Source organism: Sciurus vulgaris (assembly GCF_902686455.1).
Source record: "Sciurus vulgaris genome assembly, chromosome: 14".
Lineage (NCBI taxonomy): Eukaryota > Metazoa > Chordata > Mammalia > Rodentia > Sciuridae > Sciurus > Sciurus vulgaris.
Window position 1 is genome coordinate 11,504,478 of NC_136475.1, and position 27,496 is coordinate 11,531,973.

General features: G+C 45.2%; 1 protein-coding gene across 9 annotated transcripts in view; it reads right to left on the reverse strand.

The window, feature by feature from the left end:
- Nucleotides 1-27,496, reverse strand: part of AFF3 (ALF transcription elongation factor 3) — a 565,725-nt gene that overhangs the window by 402,969 nt on the left and 135,260 nt on the right. For 4 of the 9 annotated variants that reach the window (XM_079110973.1, XM_079110972.1, XM_079110971.1 and 1 more), the window contains exons 3-5: nt 11,086-11,160; nt 8,916-9,036; nt 7,096-7,914 (exon numbers count right to left, since the gene is read on the reverse strand). In XM_079110973.1, coding sequence (XP_078967099.1) covers nt 7,096-7,914; nt 8,916-9,036; nt 11,086-11,160 — 1,015 coding nt within the window. Of the gene's footprint in view, nt 1-7,095; nt 7,915-8,915; nt 9,037-11,085; nt 11,161-27,496 lie in introns of those variants that run through there. The other 5 variants (XM_079110977.1, XM_079110975.1, XM_079110976.1 and 2 more) reach the window with 4 other exon arrangements.

The following is a 27,496-nucleotide window of genomic DNA, read 5'->3' on the forward strand; positions in this document are numbered from 1 at the left end:
GCGAAAACAGCACGATACAAAAATCCTGCCCGTGGAAATGACACTGTGGTGACAGTCATCTGCTTCAACTTCCAGGTGCCAAGCTGTCAACTGTCTGGGGTTGGGTGCTTCAGAAGGTAAATGCAAAGCCAATACAGCTACTGTCCACTTCCATGTGTCACCTGTCACATAAGGAACCTGAGGCCTGGAGACGTATTTGCTCCAGTGATAACAAGGATCACATCATTATCATGGGTTTCACTGCGTGCTCACAGTGCGTCAGACACTTTCATAGGATGCTGTCAATAGATGCTATCATGATTCCATGTCGCAGATGACTTTGGGGTAACTAAGGCACAAGGTCATCTGTCTAGGAAGTGGAGTGGGAGTCAAACTGAGACCCTTGGGCCCCGTGTCAGCACCCCTCACTCTAGGATTAGGCCAACGCTATAGAAAGATGGTCCCAGAATAGCATGGATCCTGTAGGCACACTGGCCCTGCCGCCTGACCTTTGGTCACCCCAGAACACCTGCAGTGTCCAGGGGTGGTGAGTAGGCCTCTCATCGCATGTGCAGCTATGGAAGGGGATCTACAAATAGCACCAGAGAGGCCCTACCTACTTCCATCCACTATAAAGGTATTGCTAATGCTGCCTAATCATGTGGAGATAAGTGATTCCGCTGCTCAGCCCAATTGAACACGCTATTTAATACGCAGTGGCTTCAAAAGATCTGTTTCAATGAGTCACTCTAAATACTTACTCCCCGAACCTGTGAACATTTTGCCTCAACCCAAATCTTGTTGATTCTGTATTTTATGTGGTTATAGTAAAGCTCGCCCAATTGTATTCCCCTGTAGATAATAAGAGTGCAGAAAAAAAAAAAAAAAATACATAGAGAAAGAGAGCCAGTGAGATCCCAGCCAGGGGATTAAAACTCTCAGGAGGGGCTCAGTGTGAAGGAGGGAGAATCAGGTCACCTGGGCTTTGTTATCTTAATCCAGGATATTCTTAGCCTTGTTAGTTTCTAACACACACACACACACACACACACACATACACACACACACAACCACTCCCAATAATACATTCATTTTTTTACGTTTTATTTTACTTTGTAACACTAACGTGGCTAATATTTACAGAAAGCTTATTATGCTATCACTGCACTAAGCACATGACATACTTGGCCTCTTTTTACTCCCCTGCCCAGTAACTCTGCCAAACAGGTATCTCCACTTCCTCTACTCCTCACACAAGGCCCAGAGGAGTGAAGACTACTTGCTGCCAATCACCTGCTGACAGAGGGCAGACCCAGGATTTGAACCCAGTTTTTGCAGGTCTAGGGACGTGTGCCGTCTCGTCCCTGTGTATCTGAGAGACTGTGCGTGATTTCCAACCAAGGAAAGGTAAAATACAAAATGAGGGGCTTTCTCTCCCAAGAGTGGAGTGACAGTCTTCTCCCATGCTCCTGATGGGCGTGAACACATGTAAGGTTGCAGTTTAAGACAAAGGAGCCCTGCAGGGTGTCTAGATGCTTTCCAGGGAGCAAGCTTTACAAGAACTGAGAAACCCCACAGGGAAAATACAGCCAGCTTGCTAATAACCCCCCGGGGGGTCCCCTGCTCCCACCACGGGTAGAAAACTTGGCTTTATGCTAGCCCCTTCTGAAGGAGGCCCAGGCCCAAGGGGCCGGAAAAGAACACCAGCACCTTCACACAAAAGGACACATTTTAATACACTTTCTTCAGATTTTTCAATCGAAGGTTATAGAAACCAAAGTCATTTTATGTTATTAAGTGCCTTACCTTTGAGGGCCCCGCTGGCGGAACATAAAAGGGCTAAAAAACATGAAAACATTTCCAGAGGCGGCCTCCATTGGGACCTCAAGGATGACCCAGCTAACGTGCAGAAAGCCAGCGCTTCCATCCAGTCCCTGAGAGCCAAGTGTGAGTCTCTGCCCTCCTGAGAGCAGGCAGGACAAGTCCCCACATCCTCACGGAGAGGCGGGAGTGTGGCACTGTGGGGCAGGACCAAACACAAAGCATGACGGCCTGTGCCGGCCCCCAGCCACACTGGCCCACCGTGAGTCACAAGTGACAGAGGGTGCAGGCGGGGGTGAAGGGAAGGACAGGGGCATGACAGAAAGGGAAACTGAGGCTCCAGGCTGGACGCTTTCCTGCTCGCTCCAGGACAATCTGACAGGCACACTGCAAGCCGAAAACATTCCGCGTCTCAAGTGTAATTAAGAAATTCCGACTGGCATGAATCCGTGATGCACACGTCGCCTTGCAAATGCCTTTTTGCCCGACAGGCTGGTGCCGACTTTGATTTGGAAGAAATCCATTTTCATACAAAGGTAACCAAGAGTGACAGGAAATAGGAAGCCTACATCATTTATCTTCTGTGAACTCAAAAAAAAAAAAAAAAAAAAATCAGTTAATTGCTTTTCTAGGAAGCTATTTTGTGGAATCAGGGTGCTTCGCTTTTCTCCTCTCACCCACGGCAGAGACGGCGATTCTTTGAAGTCCCACCGCGGAAAGGCTCTGATTGATCAATGCATCTTAAAGTCCTTAATTATGTACTTTGATAAATAAAATTTATCAAATGGTTACTCTGTTCTTACCAACCACTACCAAAATGCCCGCACACGGTCTGTGGATCGATCCTCAGATTCAGGTTTCTTTCCTGGTCAACCATGCACGGGCAGCAGGGTTCACTCTGCCCCTGGCTTTTCGAGTGTGTTCTGTTCCCAGCCAGCAGAGCCCTCGGCTGTATTAGATTCAGAGCAGTGATATTTATTAAATTAATGACAAACAGAGATGAAGGCTTGCAGGATTCAGAAAGCCAAGGCTTGAAGCTGTCAGACAGAACGGCGGCACAGCGCGAGACACCCTCATCTTGCAGCACAAGTTCTGCATGTTAGGCTTCTCACAGTCATGCCCTATTTTTTTCACCTGACGTATAAATGTGTATTATAAAGTTTTACCAAGGTTGAGGCGAACAGGAAGCACTTTTTCAAATCCCCAATGATCATTTTAGTGATAATTCCTTATCATCCCATGAGCCAAAGACAGACCCTGAAGCCAACCAACCACACTCAAGCTTCAGGGTCCCCCATGCCTGGGGGGCTCCTAGCAGTGTGTTAGCACAGTTCTGTGTTTTGTAAAAACCACAAGTGCAAGATATTTATCTGTTGGGTTCTTTTTTTCCTAAAGAGAACACCTTGAGACTGTATGAATTTGGGGTCCCCAAAACATATTTCCACCCCTCTAGATGAAGAATCCCCAAGGTCTAGATCCAGACTTATATATTTGTGAGGGGCAAAACTGATTAACTTCAGTTGGAAATAAAATTTACTGTTCTCTGTCCTAGAATGTTCTAGAATACATATTCCGGCCATTTGTAAAATCCCCCATCTCCCACCTCACAACAGACAACTTTCCAAGCTACACTCCAGGGGAGGCTCACTTAATGAGGGTCGGCCTCGAGAATAAGAGGCTGAGCTGTAACAACAAAAATATGTTTTTCATTAAACCCAAAACTGAGCTGAGAAAAACCAGCCACGAGGCAGGTGTATCAGTTCAGGAATTCTCTCGAGGCCTTTAACTTCCACATCAAATTGCGCTGGATTTTCCTCCACTAATTACCTATTATTGGAAGACTGAAGAATTATAACAAATAATTTGCCAAGGCAGCAGACAGACGGCAGATGTTGGGAGGGAAAGGACGAAGGGCTTATGAAGTGTAAAATTGGGCAAAAGAGATTCAGAAATTCTCCATGTTTAAAAATAACATTTTTCCACTACAGGGATGATGAAGGTGAGGGAATTTTCCTAGGGCTAGAAGGCCCATTTTAAACCTAGTTTGGACTGTAAGTGAGAGAAATTGCAAATTAAAAGCTAAGTGCTAGAGTCTAATTTATTCAACTCATATAGATATATCCAGAAGGCAGAGATCACATTTTGATTTTTTTTTTTTTTTAATTTCTCATATCACAAGGCTCAGGGTTCTGATCTTCCTATGAGGGATGTCCCTACACAGTGCCAAACAGTTAATTTTTGGACCCTCTCCCTTGTTTTTACATGATTTTTATCTAATACTTTTCTTTCAGCCTCTAAATTCTGCATACGGGGTTAAGTCTTGTTGCACAGCAAATACCTTGACAAAGTGTGGTCAGGGGAAGCAAATTCCCTTCAGGTCATTTTCTGTGTCAATTTCCCTATAAAACACCTTCCCGCCACCATTGGAAGTTAACGTCAGAACAAGCCAGGGGATGCTTTCATATTGGTGGTATCTGCCCTAATAGGATGAATATTCTTAAAATTGCTTGAACATTAAGTATACAGGTATGACTATTTTTCCCATTGTTTGCCACAAACTGTTTCACGTGTTCCAAAAAATAAAAGCACATATTCCTTCAAAAGTAAAATCTGGCAGATATGATTATTTTAGCTCCTATGCTATCATTATGGATTTTATAGGAATGGCCTACAAATATCGACTGATAAACCTGCAAAAGCGTCCTTGTTAGTCTTCTCTTGGAATACTGTCAAAAACACCAAAAAATCCTTGGAGCTTGAAGGGCAGGAGAAGTGATCTGCAGATACTAGTTTGCTGCTTACTGTGAAAAAAAAGTTCCTTACTTATTGAGACAGTGGACTGATTAAACAGACAAGTGTTTCCAGGTTCAGATCACAGGATTTTCCTAACACAAAAAGCTTTTTACTAAAATGAGGACTACATCCCCAACTCCAGAAAAATACCCTACCTGTTATAACTTTGTTCTACAAATGACACCTCTTTTCTGTCAATGCACACGTGGCCTCTGACATGTTCAGTACAGAACAGGAGCGAGCGGCTGGTCCAGGGTCATCACATGGAAGGGAAATTAAATACTACCTGTGTAATACTTCCTGTATAAAGCTCTGATTTCTCTCTACATGCCGCTCCAGCTCAGTCTGTGATGGCTATACCATGTGTCATTCCTAATCCGGAAAATGTCCAAGTGATTAATGACATACTCAAAAGGCCTGGGAAACTCTACAGGTACCTGCAGAAGGTTACACTGGCTATCAAAAATTATTGCCCCCACCTTTTTTGGGGGTGGGTACCAGGATTGAACTCAGGGGCCCTCGACCACTGAGCCTCATCCCCAGCCCTATTTTGCATTTTATTTAGAGACAGAGTCTCACTGGGTTGCTTAGTGCCTCGCCATTGCTGAGGCTGGCTTTGAACTCAAGGTCCTCCTGCCTCAGCCTCCCAAACCACTGGGATTACAGATGAGTGCCACCTCACCTGGCCTGCTCCCCCTTTTAACTCACTGGGTTCCAAAAAAATGAAAAAAAAAAAAAAAAAAAAAAAAAAAAAAAAAATTATTACCTAATAATTTGAAGCTGCTTTGGTAAATTTTTAAAAATCATTTTAACAAGAAGGCAATCAGATGGTAAAGGGATCCCTGGTGGCTTAAGTTCATCACCACCATTCAAAGATAGCTGTGCTTTATCTGCAAGTAGAGGTCATTTGACAATGATAACAAAAATCTAAGAGCCTGATGAGTTCAGTTCTATAAGGCGGTATCTGTGCATTTCCTCCAGACTCGAAAACATAAATGTTGTAGAAATTACATTTTGCTTCCATTAATTCCTAATAAGCACTTTCTAGAATCCATCATAAATGTGTAATCAAAAGAAGTTCCTGGTATACAGGCCACTGAATGTCCTCATTAAAACCTGGGTAAACATCTCCTAGAGACACGGGATATCTGCTCTGAGGCGGCACGCTCATTGCACAAGTGGTCTGCGGGGACTTCTGAGACGGCCGCTCAGAAATGCAACAAGAAATGTCAGAATGTTTGTTTAGATTTCATTAAATCTAATTAAGATACAAAGAACATTTTGGTTACACTGTGCCTCCATCTTTAAAGAAGAGTATGTTAAAAAAAAAAAAAAAAAAGAAAAAACCACTTAACAGTTCCTAAACATGATGTTCAAGGACTCAGACATTAACTAGTTTCCCACATCATGGCAAAAGAACAACGAAAATACAGTCATATTTCTTCTTCATGAGCTCTTGATGACTATCTCCAATTTGTGATATCGTAGGAGATGAGTTTCTTCAAAGCAAAACTTCATTTTCCATCCAGATTCACTGTTGAAGTGACTAGTCATTACCTCATCTGCCACCTTGGTCACTGGGCCATTTGCTGGTTTAGAATTTCAGTATTCAATGCATCCATGCCACACATTTTGCAATACGATAAATAAATGCTTTAAAATAAAATCAAAATACAAACCAGAAGAATATGAACTAAAAATACTTTGCTCTGTTCATATACCCATGTAACAACCTAAGATCATTTTTATTACATGACGAGGAGAATTCAGGTAAGAATTCTGATTAACCTGAATGAATCTGAATCTCAAAGATTAGGATATGGGTCAGATATCTGATATATCTGAAATATTCAGCATATTTGATTCTGAATCACTTAAACAAATACTTTAAAAATTATTATGAGTGGGCTGGGGCTGGGGCTAGGGCTCAGTGGCAGAGCACTCACCTAGCACATGTGAGGGAGGCACAGGGTTCCATCCTCAGCACCACATACAAACAAATAAATAAAGTAAAGGCACTGTGTTCATCTACAACTAAAAAAAAAATTATTATGTGTTTTTCTTTATGCAGTTTGTCCTGGGACTTTGAAAACTGATAAAAATGTTGAAAGAGATTCTTGACTCTTTTACATAAAATTTTACCTTCTTACATATTAAAAATTACAGCCTCTGAAGTGCCTTTGTTCCTAGTATATAATATCTCAGTCAACATGAGCTTGTTCACAAAATCCCCTGGACTGGACTGAAGGAGGCATTCCTCGCCACAGACAGAGACGCACCCACAGGCCGTATTCGTTGGTACTTAAAAAATACCAGTTACGATACATTTGAGACTTGAAGAAATCATTATTACTGTCTGCCTCTCCCTCGGCATTGCTGTACATCCTACCCCGTGACGTCGGCCATATTACTGACGAAGGACTCCGGGAAGTGGAATTGCCAGGCGTGGCACAGCCACAGGCCTCTTCAGTGGCACGGAAGTGGAATTAAGAGGGGACTCACCTCTCCTTGCTTGGGGACGCTGAACTTGGATAGCTTGGCTTTGGCTCGGGCTGACTCTGGCTTGCCGGCTGGGACGCCCCTGTAGCTTGTGCCATGCATGCCAGCTTCTGTCGACGACTTAAGCTTCGGGGACTCATCGGGAGCCTGGTCTTGGCCGTCCATCGGTCGTACGTACGCAGTTGGCTTCTGCTGGACCAGGCTGGGCTTTGAGGCCAGGGAGGGAGGGAAGTTCTGAACACAGTGCCCGCTGCCACCATGCTTGGCTGCCATGGCAGCCGGCCTCTCCTGGGTCTGCAGTGCCAACTCCACGCCGCACACTTGCTTGGCCCGTGGCTGCTGTCTGCCCACACCGTCTCCAAGCAGGGTCCTCAGAGAGCCCTGTTGTGCTGAGTTGGAAGAAGAGGAAGATGAGGATAGAAGACTCAGCGCACAGCGGTTAAGGTTTTTATCACTGTTCTTTGGGTTTGCCGATCTGGGCAAAGCAAGTGTCCTGTGCTCCTGCTTACCTGCCCGCTGTTGGCCCTCAGACGGTGGGTGCCCAGCCTTCTGCCAGCCCATGGTGCCTCTCTTGCTCTGCTGCACAGGGACAGCGGCTGGTGTGGATGATGCAGTGCTACAGACAGAGGAGGGCTGGGTCTGGGCTCTTGAATCTGCAACAAAATGTTCATCGATCTTGTTCACGGGAGCCTGAGGAACCCCTGGTTTGGGGACGCCAACGAGGTGACTCTGATTGGATCTATCGGTTAAAAAGTCTTTCATTTCATCATAATTGCCTAACGTGTTCTGGATCCGGTTGGACAGCTCATCCCCCTTGTTAGTCTGGAGAAAGAAAAACACATCCACGCTATTGTTAGAGAAACAGAAACACGGGAAATAACGGACAGGTGTCCTGATGGGTCACACAACCAGGGCTGCCGCAATCAGGATGAGGGCTGACAGATGAAATCAAAATCCTCAGGGCCTGGGAAGACTGTCAGCACTCTGCGCCACTCCAGGGATGCAAACCTGTTCTGAATGCCCTCAGGATGCACGAAAAGGAATCGGGCCTTGGTATCGGGTAGCTAAACTACATCACCAGGAAATCGGAAAATTTACTACTGCAACTTAACAAAACGGTCTAGATGAGGTCTTTCTAGGGTTGGATTTTTCTTTTCTATTTCTGTAGTCTCATCGAAAGCTTTTCTTGAAAATTTAGATTTGGCTCAGAATCGGTCTGCTTCCAATTTCTAAAGAGATAATTATTCTTGTCAGAAATCTAGAGTGGCAGGCAAGAAGAGTCAGGATAAAGCTCAAGGCACATGGGACGAAATGTGCAGGAATTCACCAGCCTCAACTATCACAGTTCCATGCAGACTAAAGTATCAGCAATAGCTGGGGAGATATTTCACTCTGGAATGGAACATATCTGGCCTTTGGTAAAAATAAGAAATAAATTTTCAGTTTCTTTCTCAGGTGCCCTGACCCTCACCATGAGCCATACACGTCAAATATGGGACCCAATCACCTTTGTAAATAGTGTTTGTTTCCTAAGAGTTTAGGAAACATTTTTTTAAAAAAAGGCACTGACTTTGAAAGATCAATGCAGAGATTAAGGTTGTATTATCAATAAAAATCTTAGCAAGCATCTCTCCATATCAAACACTAGACACTGAGCTAGACCCCAAGATTTGAAGGGCAAGTTGCAGATGTGGCTGCTGAGGTCTCTTCCCTGGCTGAGCAGGCAGAGAACTGGAGACTGGTCCATCAGTTCTTCAGTCAAGACCACCACCCCAGGGAGTCAAGCAAGCGGGGCTGAAGCCCAACAACTGAACACTGTCTACCTTGTAGGGCTCGCTGAAGAGAGAGTAACTGGAGTGAAATGTGCCGCCATCCTGCTGAGCTTCCTGATTTCTTCTTTCTCGTTCCTTCCTCCGTAACGCATTCCTATCAGGCTCATAGACACTGTATCAGGACAGAGACAAGAAAACACGCCAAAAAGTTAAAGGGGACAGTCCCGTGCAACATTTGCTTCACGGGGCGATGGCAGCGAGGACATGATCAGATGAAAGCCAGGCTAATGAGGCCGTGTGAATCTGGGAACCTGGTCATGACACTCTTCTGGAGGGACCGTTCCTAGGGCAAGTTCCAACCAGAGCCAGACTCCCCTGCCTGATCCGTGAAAGAGGAACCACCTAAGCGCCTTGACCAGAGAGGACTAAGAGTAGGGCAGACGGCAATTAGAGCGAGGTGTAAATAGGAATTATGAGCGTATTTCCTCTTAGGACACAGCCTGAGTGTTAGATGGCGTGTTGGGATTCTTTCATTAACCATCTCCTGGGCACAGCTAAGAGCCTCCTTCTGATCTCTGTCAATCACTCAAGCCGTCAAAGGACGATGGAATCGATCCTCCCTTCTGATATATTTGACACTGTGGCTCCTCCTAACTACAAAAATCGTGCCAGGAGGGAGGGGTGCAAGCGACCAAGGGAGGGGACGGGGACTGAATGCCGTGGCATCATGGAGCAACCTGTCCTTTCAGTTGGGGAAATTAACATCTGTTCTCCCAAAATACAATCACGCAGCGGCCAGACATCAGAAAACTGGAAGAACCAAGGGAGATAAAAGGGGTTTCTTCCCCTAATAAGGAGAAATAACAGGGCTGATTCAGCTGGTGACGAGGAAGAGACCCATTTACTGATGGCAAGAAATGCTTTCTGTCCTGGGGTGGGCGGCCTCACTGAATCAAGAAACCTGGCCTCGCCTCGGTGTGGACCACCAAACCAATAGCACCAACGGGAAAAAATTAGCCCATCCCTCAAAACCAGCACTGCCCTCATATCCTGGCGGAAGCCTGGAGTGTGAATGACCTCGCTGCCAGGCTGGTCACAGGGCACCCACCTACTAACCAGTTCCCCTAACCAGAGACAGGATGATGGAAAAGCCACTTGGCTCCCTATACCTCAGCCTCTTCACGGCACAGCGGGGGTGTCAACGGCTCTGCTAGGAGGTCTGAGCTGGAAGGTAATTCATTAAAGAGGCTCGGAAAAATCGTAGGTGCTAGAAAACCCAGTGTTTGGCTATGAAAATATGATTAAAATAATAGGATATGTGGGTTCTGAGGAAGTCATGAAAATTCAAATCATTAAAGCCAAACAGCTATTTCTAGTAACAGAGTATTTGTGTCACGCAGCTGCAGGGGACATAAGTCACACAATCGTCCCATCGGTGCTGCCCACCGGCTCTGCCTGGTGGCCAGAGCAGGTTGTAAACTCGCTGTCTACGTGGTGATGCTCGGCATGCTTCTGGCAAGGCTGCCGCAGCCCCCGAGGCATTTCATTTAAATTTAAAATTAGGGACTGTTTTATATCCAGAACAGGGAGGCTATTAGCCTTTAATTCATCCTTAGTACATCACCCAAAGTTATGAGGTCCAGGAGCCCAACCAGTGTCCTTCACACCAGGGAGCCTGCCGCCTCCCGAGTCTTCCCCCAACTGAGAGGCTCACAGCTCCAATGTCAGGGCCACTGAGAACTTTCTAGGGTGACAGTGACTAACCTAAAGAGGCACAGCATGGAAATGACACTCCCATTCGCGGAACCAGGCTTCCAGTTCAAAGGAGGGAGTGTCCTGACCTGCTGGTGGACCTGTGTCCCAGGAAACCCCAGCTTTCACCACACTCCACGACTTCAGATGGAGATTGCTCTGGGGACACATGACACTGTGGATGGGCACAGACGGGAATTCTCCTTTGCATCGCGAACTCCTTTTAGATCAGTGTTGGCATTTCCAATCAAACACATAAGCTGGCATGCATCTGGGAGCGCCTCTCTCCACAGCACGGGTGAAGCCCCGTGAGGCCCAAGGCCATGCTTGCCCCCTAACCAGGTGGAGTCAACAACCAAACACACGAGATGGGTGTGATGTCCCCAGTGGCTGATGCAGGATGGAGCAGGCAGGTGGCCCCGAGGATGACTGGTGGCTTCTGAGAAGGCCCCCTGCCCAAGGTAAATACCTCCTGCATCTGCTGGCTGATGACTGAAATTCCACCACTAGAGAATCACTCCTCTGGCTTAAGATGTCTTCACCCCTGGAAGAGAAAACACTTTAAACCTGACTAGCCTTGGGTGTCTCAGCGTGTACCCTTTCGTCTGAGATTCCCCAAAGGCCAAAGGGAAAGAGTGCAAGGTTTCAAAGAGGGTTCCAATGGAGGTGCCATGGAAGACAGGGACGAGGGTCAAGAGCAGCAATGAAATCTACTTAGCTGCAGGGTGGCTCAGATGTTCAAGCAAAGGCTATGAGAGAAATGCCAAGGGCAACTCAGCAGATACCAGTCCCAACACACTGCCAGGGTCTGGGAGTAGAGAGCATTCCATAATGTGGAAAAGAAGGAGGTGAGGGAGAAGCTTCTCTTTAACTAAGCTGCCCCCCTTCCCAGTCCCTTTAGGCTAAAGATACCCCAAAGCCATGGCAGGATGCACATCACTGCCAGATAACCTTCTCCCGTCCGGTTCTGCCAGCCTGACCAGTCTGTGGCTTCTGACACAGAATCTCCTGGTAGAAATGCATGTGCCATCTTTTTCCAGGGCTGCCACGGAGCTGATGCCTTGTCTGCACCCCATCAGGCGGAAGCCAGAAGACCCCATGACAAGCATCCCCACCCCTCCACAGGAGACCAAAGGACACAGGGAGAGAAAGGTCTGGCTTCTCCCTTTCCTCTGCAGGCAGCTCAGCATCCGCTGAGCACGGAGCCCTTCCCAAAGGTAACCCGCCCACTCCCTCTCCTTAACTAGAACTGCAACCCCCACGTGTCATTTCAGACCCAGGGAGCTAAAATGTCACTAGCTTGAAGCAAATGCCATTGAGAGAGAGAGAGAGTCGGGACTTCCCACCCTACGTCTCTCCCTGAGCTTCTGTGGCTTTGGCTTTCCAGCAACACTAAGTGACTATACTCATAAAGCCGGCAGCTGCTCAGCGGGGAGCCCGCAGAGCCACTGACGACAGGCGAAGCTGCGTGGCCGAGGGCTTCCTCTTCATCCCCGGGCACAAAAGCTCAGCCCCCTTCACTCCTCTGCTCTTCCAGCAACGTGAAGACCGTGCCCTGCGCATCAGAAGCGCAGACACCTTTCCCCTGACGTGCTGAAAGTCGGGTGGGCTTCGCTGGGGAGGCAGGACTTGAGTTCTAGACAATTCCGGTTCCTGGCAAGCCACTGTACACGCTGAACTCAGTAAGCACTGCATGTTCGTTCTGAGCTGTTTGTTACTAGCAGATGGTAAAATCTCTATCTGCAAAGTCGTTCCTTATTTCTGTAAAAATGACAAGAATCCCATTCCTCAAATGTATATCTCCACATGTATTTATTTATTTTGCACCAAAGTGGAAGCAGCCAACTGCTATTATTTATTATTTATTGCAGATGTGTAACAGTCCCAGAAAATGAACCTTTTAAATCAACTCCTTTTAAAAGACGTATTTATTTTTAGAACCTTTTTAAAAATAGCAAATGAAAACCATGGTAAAAACATTTTGATCATTTCCCACTTATTTTTAAATCTATAAATTGAGGTTTCTTGCGGGGCTTACACCAAAGCCAATTACAGTGGTTAAATGGAAAGAGATATCTAGACATGAAAGCACCATTTCCAAATTTAATCCACTCTTAATCACAAGGTAATAACATGAACCTAAATAATAATAATGTCTATGGGTTGAAGGTTTCTCCTTTCCGCTGAGCTCCAAATAGTTTGTCTGTATGTCTCTTAATCATCCTTATGAAGTCCCGTGGAGAACACAGGGATGATGAGTATTGTCTCCAGGTTAACTTTAAAAAAAAAAAAAAAAAAAAAAAAAAAAAATCAAGAGTTTGATCACAAAATGTCAAAAAGAAGGTCTCATGCAGAAGGAACAGCAGTGTCTAAAGAGGACTTTGCTCAACTCCCCCCAGAGGAGAGGAGCTACCCACAAGTCCACAGCTGCCCGTGCTTCCTAAACTCTGATGCCAGCCTGCCCAGTACTAACCAGCAGTGAACAGGAGCCCCCAGAAGCAAAAGACGGCACTTGAAACAAAAGGGACCCGTTCCCACTCAGCAAGAACGACGATGAAGAGAATTACGAGTCATGTGTTGGCTGTCAGGATCTTAGAAAAATGCAGTTTCTTTCCCCAACACACACACACACACACACACACACACACACACACACACACGAAGCGCATCCTGTAACCTAGGATCATGGACTAGAAGACAGAAGAGTAAGTGGAGAAATGACAGATGCTAAAGTTAGCCAGCAAGGGCCGATGGCAACCCCATCTTCATCAGATGCTGCCCACTCATCAGCCTGCTACAATCTCTCCCCAGGCCCCTCACCCTCCAGCAGAGCCCTGGGTAGACCCAGCAGACCCAGCCGGCCAGGAGGAACTGGTTCCTTCCATGTGCAACCTGCTGACATCCGAATGGTGGCTCCAAACTAATAACATTTCCCAGGGAGGAGATTTTAGCTCAGGATATAGGAAGCCAACTGTACCCCTTAGAGAGAATCATGAGTGTTTTGTTCTGATTTTCTAAAAAAATTTTCCCACTTACTGTCTGAGGGGCAGGGGATTTGTATTGGTCCATTTTCTGTTGCCCTGACAAAATACCTGAGGTTAAGTACTTTATAAAGAAAAGAGGTTATTTAGCTCACAGTTTTGGAGGTTGAAAGCCCAATATCGAGGGATTTTATCTGTTGGTCTCTGGTCGGGGCTCTCTGGCTATATCACGACATGGTAGATGGCATCGCGTGGGAGGGTGTGAGAGAGGAAGAAAGCAGTCGCATGGCAAAACAGGAAGCCAGAGGGATTCAGGGGTAAAGGCTGGCTCTTTTTGTAGCAACTATCTCTCATGGAACCACCCTTTAGAAGGTAGCACCCCTCCCCAGTCACCTGGCACACCCCACAGCACAATGGCAACCAAGCCAAGTGTTCCAGTCCAGGAACACCTGGGGCACCCACTCAACCCTGCTCAGCCACGGCAGGCTCCAAGAAACGACCCAGTTCAAAGAGATGAGAATCAGCCGCCGCTCCCCCACCTCTGGAGAAAGTTACCATGTTACCCATGTTGTCTTCAAACATCAGAAATACGATTCGATTTCCTCCGAAAGCATTCCCTGAATGCCACTCTTAGGTGCTGGGGAGAGGAGCGGAACCGTGACCAACCTACCATGCTGCTGAGAAGGTAAGGGCCAAGGGCCAAGGGGACGCGGGGAGGTGGGAAAGGAAGACAGAGGAGAGGCCCCGTCAATAGCAGTGCGGAACGTGTGCTGCAGAGAGGAGCAGGGGGCTTCGAGCTGCGTCTCACAGAAAGCTGGGATGGAGGAGCCGGAAGGAGGACTCAAATGCACAAGATGCACAGGTGCTATGAAGGCGGCCTTTACGAGCAGGGGCGGAGGTGACCTCTGCCCTCCACAGGCCACCTTACTTCTGTACTGAGCTGGAACCCCACGTTTTAATTTGCGTGTCTTTGGCTTGTCCACTGCAAACCTGTCTCACAGCTTCCCTCTCGACAGGGTCATCTGCTCCCTTCCAGAAATCAGATCTGGTCTGGAGGGATGAGAGAAGGGCAGACACACAAGAACTCAGAGAAACTCACTCCTTCCCTGCAGTCTGCACAGGGGTGGCCCGAGCAGCCGTGCCACAGAGAAGACAAGCTTCTCACACTCGGACCCCTGGAAGGAAGCACTCGCTCTTCCCCCTCTCAGGGACCGGCGCCCCCAGGGCAGATGGGAGGGAAAAGGCAAGCTGTGGAGAACATTTCCCAGAAACTCTCCTGCTTTCTGGAGCAGCATGTCAGCCGCTGTGTGTAATTAAAGAAATTAAATCAAACACTCCAAAATTATAACCAATTGTTTTGAATTTAATGAGTCAAACTAATTAGCATCTCTTGTTACTTATAAAGTAAATGATAAAAGATCAGTAATCCTCGCTTAAATTCGAGAAAAGCAAGGCTGTTGAAGTATACTTGCCAATTTCCTCCTCTGCCTACAGAGTTGGTGGGAGGCAGAAAGGTTGACGGGTCAGGCAGGCGACAGGACAGATAGAGGCTGAGTCAGGGCTCGAGAAAGAGGCAAGAATCCTCCAGCTGCAGCCCAACCCGAGATGTGGTGGCGGTGGTGTTGACTTTAATAACACAGTAATAATAAGGGTGGTGGTGGCAGAGGTTAAAAACTGGCTGAGAGCTGGACATAGTGACTAACACCTGTCATCTCACCTACTCAGGAGGCCAAGGCAGGAGGATCACAAGTTCAAGGCCGGCCTCAGCAACTTAGCAAGGCCCCAAGCAACTTGGTAAGACTCTGTCTCAAAATGAAAAGCTAAAAAGGGCTGGGGAGGTGGTCAGAGGTACAGCACCCCCGGCAGATCCCAGCATCCCTCCTCCACCACACATGAATTTGCTGGGGAGTGAGAACCAGTCAACAGTGCATGGTCCCCAGATGCTGAAGACCCACCTCTGCCCCTGTTGTTACCCTGGGTTCTTCTTTCTGAGCCAAGCAGCTGCAGTCCCAAGCCTATGGCTCACCTGCCCCAGACAGCAGCCCACCACTGGCTCGCCACTGACTTTGTAAGTGTGCATCCCGCCCCACGTGTTACTTCTAACCATGGATTTCTCGAAAAGGCCAGCCCAACCTTCTATGTGCTTGTCTTGACCGCAGAGGTCATCCCCATCTCAGTCCAAGCCTGAAGACTTCCTCAGGAGCATTTACGGGTCTCACCTTGGGTCTGCCGCCTGTTCCTTCAGAATAGGCACTGGATGGAGGGTATTATGTGCCATCATTACTTCTGTGCTATACCTTTGGGAAACTGGGACATCTAAGGAAACCACAAAGTCACAAACACCCCTAAACAAACTGAGCCCAGGAATAAATTTGGGGATGACCTATGCCATCTTCCCAAGACCCATCTGGCCCATATTAAATTTCACTAACAACAACAGCTACTTTGCATGGACTTTACATGAATTATTTTGTTTAATAATCCTGAAAACCCCCAGAGACATTACCCCCATTTACCAGTGAAGAACGAGAGGCTCAGAGGTTAACTAACATGTCCGCGTCCCACAGCCAGCAAGCGACCTCTCTTCCACTGGAAGTCAGGCAGTCTGGCTCCAGACCAGGAATTCTCAGCCTCAGCTGTACCGCCTCCCCGGGGAACAGCCCCCTGACAAGCCCTCCTGACAAATGGGACCCCCATCCTGTGTTAGTAAATGCCAGGCAGAGGGGCGCTGATTTTCAAATCATGACCATGTCAGTTCATTCTCCTGCGATTGCTAAGCCTCCTGGGCAGGTAGACCTTAACTTTAAGAATTCTCCCAAGAACCTGCAAAACCGGGGTGCCTGCTTCAACTGAGGTAGTTCCTACAAGTGCTACTGGGACTGAAGTTTTCCAAACAGGTCCCAGGAACTGTAAGGGAGATCCACTTTATCCACCCTTCAGGGTGGCATTCTGAAGACTGGATTCCTTCAGGGTTACAGGACATCACAGCAAGTCATCTGACCACGGAACTAGCAGAGTCCCCCTGCCGGAACCCAGTACTGGACCCCAGCCAGGATTTTCCTCATCACTTGCTGGGTCCCAACTCCATTTCTAACTCTGTGGAAATGACGACTTTTCAGATCGCTCTAGTAAATATACTCCAGTGGGTTTTGAGAGAGAAGTGACAGATAAATGACAGCTTTGAATTTCCAAGGGTTAAATGTTTTTCCTGCGGGAGACTGTCTCGGTGCCAGGAGAACAAGTGTCAGGCTTTAATGGAATTGTTCCATGATAAATAAACCGCCAGGCTGTATGACAAGCAGCTCTCGAAGAGGCTTTCCGTGTAGTATAAACAGCAGAAGTTAATTTGAGTTTCTTAACGGGACCTTTTTCCTTTACAATATAAAAGTGCCTTGGGATGGAGCAATTACTCTGATTTACCATCTCCTCCTTGGTAGAATATAAAGATGCAGCAGAGCTTCACAAAAGCAGTAACTTAACCAAATGAGACCCACTTGCAAAGTCCCTACTACGCTATTTCAAAGAGCTGGCTTTGCGGCAGGCTCCGGGTCGCCATCTGTCAAGGCGTCGCGATGAGAAGCACGCCTCCTCTCAGGGCTCTCCGAGGTGGAGCCGGTGAATTATTCCTCTCCACCAAATGCTCAGTTAAATTTCATTTTCACTTTACGGCATCAGTGTCTGAGCCTCAGCTCTGAGGAATTTAAGAGACACCTACAGGCTGTGGCAGATCTGACGGTCTGCCTGGGCTGCTCCCTGCTGCGCCTAAGTCACAGGCCAGCAGGGTGGCCAGGTCCTCTCCGCCAGCTTCAGGCAGGCCAGGCTCCTGGACACAGAAAGCCCGGAGATCCTGAGGCATGGTCCTTGTTTTTCTGAATCTAACTCCCCAACTTCTTTTGCTTCCAGAACCGCTCACGAGATGTACGTTCACGGGCTGAAATGGGATTTCTGGAAAGGAACAAGAGTTACCCTGGGCCATCGCCATTCGCTGAACTGAGTTAATTTACCCGCGAGGTACAGAACTAGCTGAAGGCCAGGAGGGAACAGACAGGGCTGACTTTACTAGAAGGTGGACGAAAAAGGGCTACAATGGCCCCAGATGCCTCTGACAGCCAGCTGACCTACCGGGCTGGCTGTCCTGGGTCATCACCAGAACAGACACTATTCCACCTCAGGAAAGAGACCCTGTTTGCAAGGTGAGAACAAGTTGCTCGTCAGTCAGCTTAGCTAGAAGCTGTCGGTAGGTCAGGACGCCAGGGAACGTGGAAGAAAACACAGAAGGTTCCCTTGAGGAGGGAGCCCGTGGAAGCAGGACCTGGGTGCGAGATCAGGGCGCAGCCTGGACGGAGCAGCCGCGGGTGGAGGGGACACCTTCCTGGCTTCCGGTCGGCCTCCCCGTCAACTGCCCCTTGGCCTCCTCTCTGAGGGGTCCCTCGGCCTCCCACCCCACCCTCTGTGGACACCACTTCTCCTGCTTATTCACTGTCTTCAGGGAAAGCAAACGCAATCATGGTTCCCCACGTTGAAGCAGGCGGCCCCCTGCCGCCCTCTTCCTGGGATCCGTGGGCTCTGGCCAGCGCCTGGCCTTCCCCCCGTGGGACCTGGGCCTGTTCCTCACAGCCGGCTCTCCACCTCCTCAAGGAGCCGTCCAGGTACTCTTGCTCCCCTCGAGAGGGTCCTCCCCAAGGCAGAGGCCCTGCGGGCTCCTGGCCTCCCTCCTGCCCCGGGGCCACTCCCGAATAGGCTCTGTGAGTGTCCCTCCCGGTGACACTGGGGGTCTTTCCCCGCGGGACAGTCCCCCAACTGACATCACCCATTCCTCACCCTCAGGTATCCTCTTGATGGTGACGGCACATGACTCAAGACTCATGTGAGCGCCGGACCCAGTGATCCTGTGCCCCCGGGCTTCCCTGGCCACCCTGCCCTCACCACCCACTGCCACCCAGCCCCTGCCCAACTGCTGCCCACGTCGGGATGGCCCCACGACCCACCTGCTGCCAGTCAGAATCCTGGGCACCATCTGGACTCCAGGGTTTCCCAGGCCACTGTCCCCACGCCCAGTCAATACCCCGTCCTGCCGGCTCCACTCCATGAACACGATTCAAGTGTGTCCATCTCTCTCCTCCACGGCCGCTCTTCAGCCCAGGTGGCCACTGGCCATCGCACTTCCTAACGGGGTCTCCCACCTGCTCTTTCTATGTTCCCCAAAGGTACGTATTTTAAGGGCCTGGTCCCCAGGTGGTGCTCTTGAGAGCACATTTGGGAATGCGAGTCACTTGGAAGCATGTGCTTGAAAGGGATGATGAGACCCTACCTGTCCTCTTCTTGCTCTGTTTTGGTTCAAAATGTAAGCATTTTGCTCCTAGACAAAACTGCTATCATTATGCACTGATTTCATCAGAGGCTTAACATGGGACTACCTATTTTTGGTCTGGAACCTCCAGAACTGTGAGCTGAACCTTTTCTATTTATAAAGTGAGTTCCCTCAAGTATTTTGTTACAGTCATGCAAAGCTGACTATAACAACATTAAAACCAGGTTGCAATTCTAAAATAGCAGCTTGATCATGTCACTGCCCTGCCCTCTGGACTGATCACAAATCTGGGATCCATCACACTGTGGGACCCAGCCCTTCTCTCCCTTTCAATGTTGGCCCTCAATCCCCCAACCTCTATGCCTTATCCTCTCTGAGCCCAGGTATATGCTCTTCTCTGTTCCCTGAAACCTCTTCTCTCCAGCTGCCAGGTCTCCATTTAGTGATGCTTCCTCCCCAAGATCATTCTCAGATGCACATGAACACACCCCAGGGCCCTTTGAGTGTCCAACACAGAGCCCGGTCTTCTCCCCAGAATCACACCTCTGATGCTAATAAATGGAAACCTCCATTAAACTATTAATTCCTTAATAATAAAGATCAATGTCTCCTTTCTATAAAACTGTAACCTCAACCCCTAAAGAGTACCTGGCATAGAGTACGCACTGCAATAAATGACTTTAAAAACTGCAAAAATGCAAGATAAATGTTTTATTTTTTCTATTTCCTTTTCAAAATTTCAACCACAGGCATATATACAACATTCAAAGAAACTCAACTATAAACCATTCATATTCTCAGTCCTAAAATTTTCTTTATGGTTTTTGAATTTAACAGTCATAGGAATCATAATAAAAGTGATGTTAAGCAACAGCCTGGTGCTGGAACCCTGGTAAAGCAAGTTTATATTTGCTACTTGTTTTTCTCTCTCTACAAACCTGCTTTGCAGTCCTTGTTTTGCAAAACACACAATTTTAATAAATAAGCACATGAATATAAAAGTGAAATCCAATCCATGTTCTGTAAACCTTATAATGAACATTTTACTGTTAAAGGCCTTTCATCAATTTTGTGGGGCTTAGAAAACTTAATTTTCTCAAAGTCACAGAAAACCTATGAGAATCAGGGTTCTAAGTTCCATGGAAACAGTGGATATTAAAAACAACTTAAGTGCTGATACTAGTAAACCTTTTAATTAAAACAATTTAAACTTACTACATACAAGGTGCCAACTAGATATAAAAAAAGATGTCCAAGACCACAGCCTACACACAGGTTTGTAGGGGACATTTCTCCAACTTTCTATGGTGAAAACTCTGTAGTCAATTAAGCTTGACCTAGAGGAAGACATTAAGAATTATGAATTATTTGTACTCTACAGTTCTATAATTCATTCTGTGCTAGTGACAGTAAGATGATTAATTCTTAATGCCGATATAACACAGTGTCAGGAAACCAAGGGGTCTTCTTATAGTTGATGTATCACTCACAAGTTCCCAATTTCAATGAGACAGATAATCTATCATGAAAATATTATATCTGATCCATAGAACATGATATATCTTATCTTATATATCATGGACTGCCATGGCAAGATGATAGTTACCACAATTCTTGCAAAAATAGACAAAGTCTATCTGCCATGTTTGCTCCATGTTACTTTCAAAAATCTTCACCCCTTCCTCCTATCCTCCCTCCCCAACCCTTCTATTTCCCACATACAACAGAGTAAATCTAACATCAGAGGTAATTAATATAGGCATCTCTGAGATATGAAGATGAATTAATGTGAAGAAAGGAAGGCTCTTCTTTGAAATGCCAAGCACACAACAAAAGAGGTAATCTAGAGTAAGTAGGCATTTAGTAGCACCTCTTACAGGGAGAGAAAGGAGAAAGACATCTCACAGCTTACTTCTCTCCTTGTCTTTGATCTCTGCCAATTCAATATCAACTGGCTATCTGCTAACTGAGTTACCAGAAGGATTCCATTCTGTGGAATGAAATTTCCATGTTGATTTCCATTCTATGGGTTTCCATCTTAATTTCCATTCTATGGGCTTCCATGTTGATTTCCATTCTGTGGGCTACCATCTAGATTTCCATTTTCTGGGCTTCCATGTTGATTTCCATTCTGTAGTCTTCCATCTTGGATTCCCAGCTTTCTGAATGCTCCCTCCACTGGACTTCAGAGTTCACAACTCTCCCAGTTAATTGAGAACAATGCCTAACTCACAGTAAGCATTCGATTACCATTTGTGAAATGGATGGATGAATGAATCACTGGTTGTCTTTTTCACTCAGCCTCTCCTTTAACTGAGTCAGTGGGGATAAGCAATACTGTGAGTAGATTTGAGCAGTCTTCTCAGGACAGTAAAGCACAGGCTACAATACATAAAAATCTTTCAGGTACTTTCTGAAAGTAGCAGCGTCAAAGAGTTGATAAAGTTAGGTTTTAACAAATATTTTTTTTATGATTGCCACAAAGGGAAGTACCACCATTAAAACTCTACATGCATTACAGAAGGTACTGTAAGATCCTCATCAGAAACCTTGCATCTCTAATATAGATATCTGCGATCCAAACTGCTCCAAAATCCAAAGCTTTTTGAGGGCCAAAATGATGGAGCCAGTAGAAAATTCCATACGTGACTCATGTAATGGGTACAAGTCAAACACAAGCACACTAAAAATATCATATGAAATTACCTCAGGCTATGCATGTTAAGTGTATATGAAATAAAATATGTGTTTAAACTTGTGTCCCATTCCCAAAGTATCTCATTATTATACATACAAATACTCCAAAATGCAAAAGAATTGGAAATCTAAAACACTCCTGGTACTGAGCATTTTGGATAAGGAACACTCTGCCTGTAGAAAATCACTAAACTTGAAGATTTCTTGAATAAGAAGCAAAGGAGAGAAGAGGGAAGACACAGCAAAGTCTCCCAGTGAACAAGGAAGATGTTTCCCATCACTGGTCTAAGGATGCTTCACCATCTCTAAAGTGATTAACACCAGGCCAGGAAAGAAGAGACGCACCTCAGCTAAAGGAATAGAGAAGAAGCCAGAACCACTCTATGCCGCAGGCCCTCTGGTCAAACAGGTATTAAAACCAAACCATACATTGATCAGGGTTTTTAAGAAGCAAGGGAAAGAATAAACACCAAAGCATTTGAAAACATTGAAGTACTCTGTCAAGGTGACATATTAATATGTGGATGGAAGGTGACTAAAATATCCACAGTGCAGAAAGAAAAAACACTCCTTATCCAGCTCAAATAGGAAGCTGGATGGAGCAGGACGTCTCTAAATAGTGACTCTCGGTCCTCGCTGTCATATATAGGAATGTATACCATTCATGTCTAGGATTTTATTATCACTTTATTTATAAATTATAAAATAAAACCAAAAGTAAAGCCGATTTAATATCCATTCTTAGAAGACTGGTCAGCAATTATACAGTACTTCATACAACAGAAGACTGTAGTCACTGGATGGAGAGGACTGAATGTACAGAAATGGAAACATATCCAAAATATATATTAAGTAAAAAGGAGCTTTAAAGAACATGGTGACATGATCATCCCTTTTACATAAAATAATCTATGCACCTTTACAGATACATGAAAATTTTAAAACAGTCATCTCTAAGGTGAACGATGGGAATGGAGGCGAATTTAGATTCTTCTGCTCTGCTTCGAGGTTTCAGAAGCAAATATTACTTATGTATTATGAAGTATTCTGTTTTTAAAATACCGACAATGTAAGTTTTAATTTCTTCTTCCCTTTCTGACGTGTCAACATGCAAAGTGTGAAATGAAATAAGACAATGACTATTAAATGCTGCACAGGATTATGTGCTCCACAATACCAGGATCCTGGCTCTCCGGTTCAGCCAAGATTATTTTCTGTACCACCCCATCCGCAAAGAGAAACTGTATCACTCTCTCAACAAATCTAATCTGGAGGTCTTAATCCCAACAAGTACATACTGATCAAAGACATTTCGAACCTCTTTGTGGTACCTCTGAATTAAAGCATGCATTTAAAAAAAAAAAAAATCACCGTATTCATCCTAATAGCATCAAACTGCACCTACTTCAGCATAATCTGACTCTCAGAAAAATAATCCACATTATTCCCAAAGGTAACTCACCAAGCAGTAGGTCTTCCAATAGCCCACCTACAGCCTCCTCTTTATGAACACAACTTGTCTCCTTCTTCCAAGAGAAACAGTAGACCCCATGATCACGCACTGGTACAGAGCATCTGGTGACAACTTACTGCCACCAAGGCTCTCCGGGGACTCCCAACTCTACTCTCCTGGCTGCACATTCCCATCCCTGGTCCGAGCTCCTTCCAAATGTTGCCATTTGGAACTCTTCAGTTGGCACATGAAACTCTCTTCTTACCACTCATCTGGCCAAGCTCTGCTGTTCAAGAACTACTAGTTATTTCTCTTCAAGTCAATAAATAATTAAATTTAAATTTTAGGTGAAGATGAATTATCCTCCAGATAATGTGTGTTCCCCTCACCCCCCACTTTGCGTTTTTCTTTCAAATATTTACACTCAAAACAACTGTCTCTGGACTAAGATTCACAAGTCTCACAAAGGGAATCGTCATTAATAATGCAACACCATCTCTTAACATTATCACTAAGCATATTGCATTTCCTTAAAACATTACAGGTTATGACTAACAGCATCTCATCCTTTAAAGTGAAAATACTGGTAATTCTACAAATTCAAAATGCCATTTCCTATTGATGGGAATTATTTTATCGGGTACACTGAATTCATGAACTAAAGGTGCATAAGTGAATCTATATGTGCAAACTGTGCATTTTTATTAATAAGCAAAGAAATGTACATCAAATAAAGGTAAAATCATTTTTAATTACCTGATTTTCAAAAATGAGTCGGAAAAGTAACTTTCAATATTAGTAAATGTTGGGGGACACTGGTCTCCCCCCGCTGGCTGCAGGGAGGGCATGTCAGAACAAAACCTCCTGGAGATAATCTTGCATTTTGCAATGGGTCTTCAGAACGTTTAAAAAGAGCCCTTCACTTAATAATCTCTTCCTAGGAACCTGACCTAAGGAAATTGTCAAGAATGCACAGATTTATGTCCATGAATTTTCATCGGAGAATTATATATGAGAGAAAGAACTAAAAGAAATCATCAGAAAATAATTAAACAATTAAAGAGCCATTAAAACTCTTCTATTTCAGTAATATTCAATGACACAGGAAATATATAATGTAATGCTAATGGAAAAAATAAGCAATATGATCACGGTTTTGTTCAAATTATATAATTCATTTGTTGGAGGTGGGGGCCATACACCTACACAGAAAAGAATCTAGAAGTTATTAGTAGTAGTAGTGATTATAAGAAATTTTATTTTTTTGGACTTACTAGTTTTGAATTATTTATGTTAACCATTTATTATTCTTCATATTCATTAGGTCAGCTACTTTAAAGAAAACAGTAAAGAACAAAAGAGCTTGTGAGGACACTGGGAATGCACAACAGCTAAGTCACTATCTGGTGAGTTCCTCGAAAAATTAAAAATAGTATTATACTCTCATTCCCCACCCCCCATCCCCATTATATATATTCTCCACTTATCAGGGAATACATTCGGACTTTGGTTTTTTTGGGCTTGGTTTATTTCACTTAGCATGATATTCTCCAATTCCATCCATTTATTTGCAAATGCCATAATATTATTCTTTATGGCTAAATAGTATTCCATTGTGTATATGTACCACAATTTGTTTATCGATTCATCTGTTGAAGGGCATCTAGGTTGGTTCCACAATCTAGCTATTGTGAACTGAGCTGCTCTAAACATTGATGTGGCTGTGTTACTGTAGTTTGCTGATTTTAGATCCTTTGGGTATAAACCGAGGAGTGGGATAACTGGGTCAAAAGGTGGGTCCATTCCAAGTTTTCTTAGGAGTCTCCATACTGCTTTCCAGAGTGGCTACAACAATTTGCAACTCCACCAGCAATGTAAAAGTGTGCCTTTTGCCCCCAAACCACGCCAACATTTATTATTCTTTGTACTCTTGATTATAGCCATTCTAACTGGAGTAAGATGAAATCTTAGAGTTGTTTTAATTTGCATTTCTCTAATTACTAGAGATGTTGAACACTCTTTCATATATTTATTAATTACCTGTGTGTCTTCTGTAAAGTGTCTGTCCAGTTCCTTGGCCCATTTATTGACTGGGTTCTTTGTATTTTTGCTGAGACAGACATCATTACCCTATGTACAGGTATGATTACACAAACGTATGAATCTACATTGTGCACAACCATAGAAACGAAATTAGGTATCCCATTTGTGTACAAAGAATCAAAATGCAGTCTGTTAAAAATTAAAAGCTAAATTAAAAAAATAGTATTATAATATGATTCAACCATCAACTTCTGGGCATTCAAAAGAGTTGAAAGCATGGTCTTGAGGAAATATCTGTGCACCATGTTCATAGTAGCATTATTCACAAGAGTCAGAAGCAACCCAAGTGTTCATGGATTAAAGACCATGCACATCTATACAATGGAATATTTGACCTGAAAAGAATAAAATTCCCAGGTGTGTTACAAGGCTCCAGGTTGAACTGCATCCTCTGTATGCCACCCTGAAATTCACATAATGAGGCCCTGACCCCTAGTTCATCAGAATGTGACTGTGTTTGGAGACAGGTTCTCTAAAGAGGTGATTAAGTTAAAACAAGGTAATTAAGGTGGGCCCTAATCCAATCTGACAGCAAGTAAGTGCAAGTAAGTGCAGTCTCTAAGAGAAAGGCAGAAAGATCTTTGGCACGGTACTCTATTCTTAAGGCTGCTTTCCAAAGGGAGTACAGAATAATAACCGTGAAATCACCATACCCATGTGCAGCAACTGAAGAGTGAAGTAAACAGATGTGCATGACGAGACCCAGGTCTCCCTGCCCTAAAGTGGGAGGTTACGTGGGAGCAAGGAAGGAAGGAAGCTAGAACAATCCAGGCAAAAGATGGTTTGGAGCTGGAGACATCGGTACAAGCTCCTGCTTAGGTTAATGGAGACAGATGGGTATGCCGAGAAGTATTTTTAGATGTGCATATAAACATAGCTTAGTACAGACACCTATTTCCTGACGCTGTCAGCTGGGTGACCTAGAAGCCCTAGTATTGAAGAGCGCACCTAGCATTGAGATCTTTGTTTCAAAAACCATTTCCAATAAGAGGAAGAAATAGTTGATTCTGGGACTGGGACAAAAAATACACAAGACAGGCCTGAAGCACCTTGTAGTGTAAAAAGCAAGTGCCCACAACACCATTGCCACCACAATTACAATTACAGGTGTCTGTCAACAGGTCACAGGACCCAGCTGAAGTCCCTTCCAGAGACTAAGGCTGGAGCAGTCTAAGAAGCCATGTAAAGCAGGACTGGATTTTAACACAAAGCACAAAACAAGTATCGATGAGTCCACACTGAGAAAAACAAATGATTCTGTAAATAAAGACATGGGGTGGGAGAACAGAAGAATCTCCACGTAGAATTCCAGATGATCTGTGAAGGCACTGCACACCTTCAAGCAGGACTCTTGTTCTTGAAGAACTACAACTACATCCGACAACATAAAGAAATCCCAGGAAAAAACGTAGCATTTAAGTGAAATACACCATGCAGAGAGGAACATCAACTATGTAATTCTATTTCTATGGTATAAAACCCAAGCAACCACAAGCCATAGTCTTGGGATTCAGCATCGTGTTTAGCGCTAGAGAAATGGGAAAGCGTTTTGATGAGGATGTCCAAGGAGAGTTCTAGGATTCTATCAATGTTCTACTGAACTTCATCAACCATCTGTGTTCTGTCCAAGTTCTAATCCACCCAATGAATTAAACTTGATCCCCACACACACGCACTGTACGATAAATCAATTTCAGTTCAAGGGGAAAATTACCTATGTTATGGTTTGGCCTGTGAGGTGTCCCCCAAAAGCTCACGTGTAAGACAGTGCAAGGGCAAGGTTTGGAGGAGAAATGATTGGGTTGCGAGTCTTAACCTATCAGTGATTACTCCCCTGACAGGGATCCACTGAGTGGTAACTGAAGAGGTGGGTGTGGCTGGAGGAGGTGGGACACTGGGGGTGTGGCTTTGGGTATATAATTTGCATCTGGCAAGTGGCGTGCCCCCCCCTTCCTGATCACCACGTGAGCTGCTTCCCTCCACCACACTCTCCGCCATGATGTTCTGCCTCACCTTGAGCCCGGAGGAATGGAGCCGGCCTTCTGCAGACTAAGACCTCTGAAACCGGGAGCCCCCAAATGAACTGTTCCTCCTCTACAATTGCTGTGGTTGGTTCCTTAAGTCACAGCAACGAAAAACTGACTAAAACAGCCTATAATCAATGTGGATGTCTACAATGTAGGAATTAACTTTAATTTTTCTCCATACAGTGATCCAGTTGACCTTAGCACTAATGGCTGAAAACACCATTATTCCCCTATTGCTCTTCAGTGCCAACTGTTGTCATATGTCAGGCCCTCATACATGTATACATTAGGTCTTCATATGTGTATGT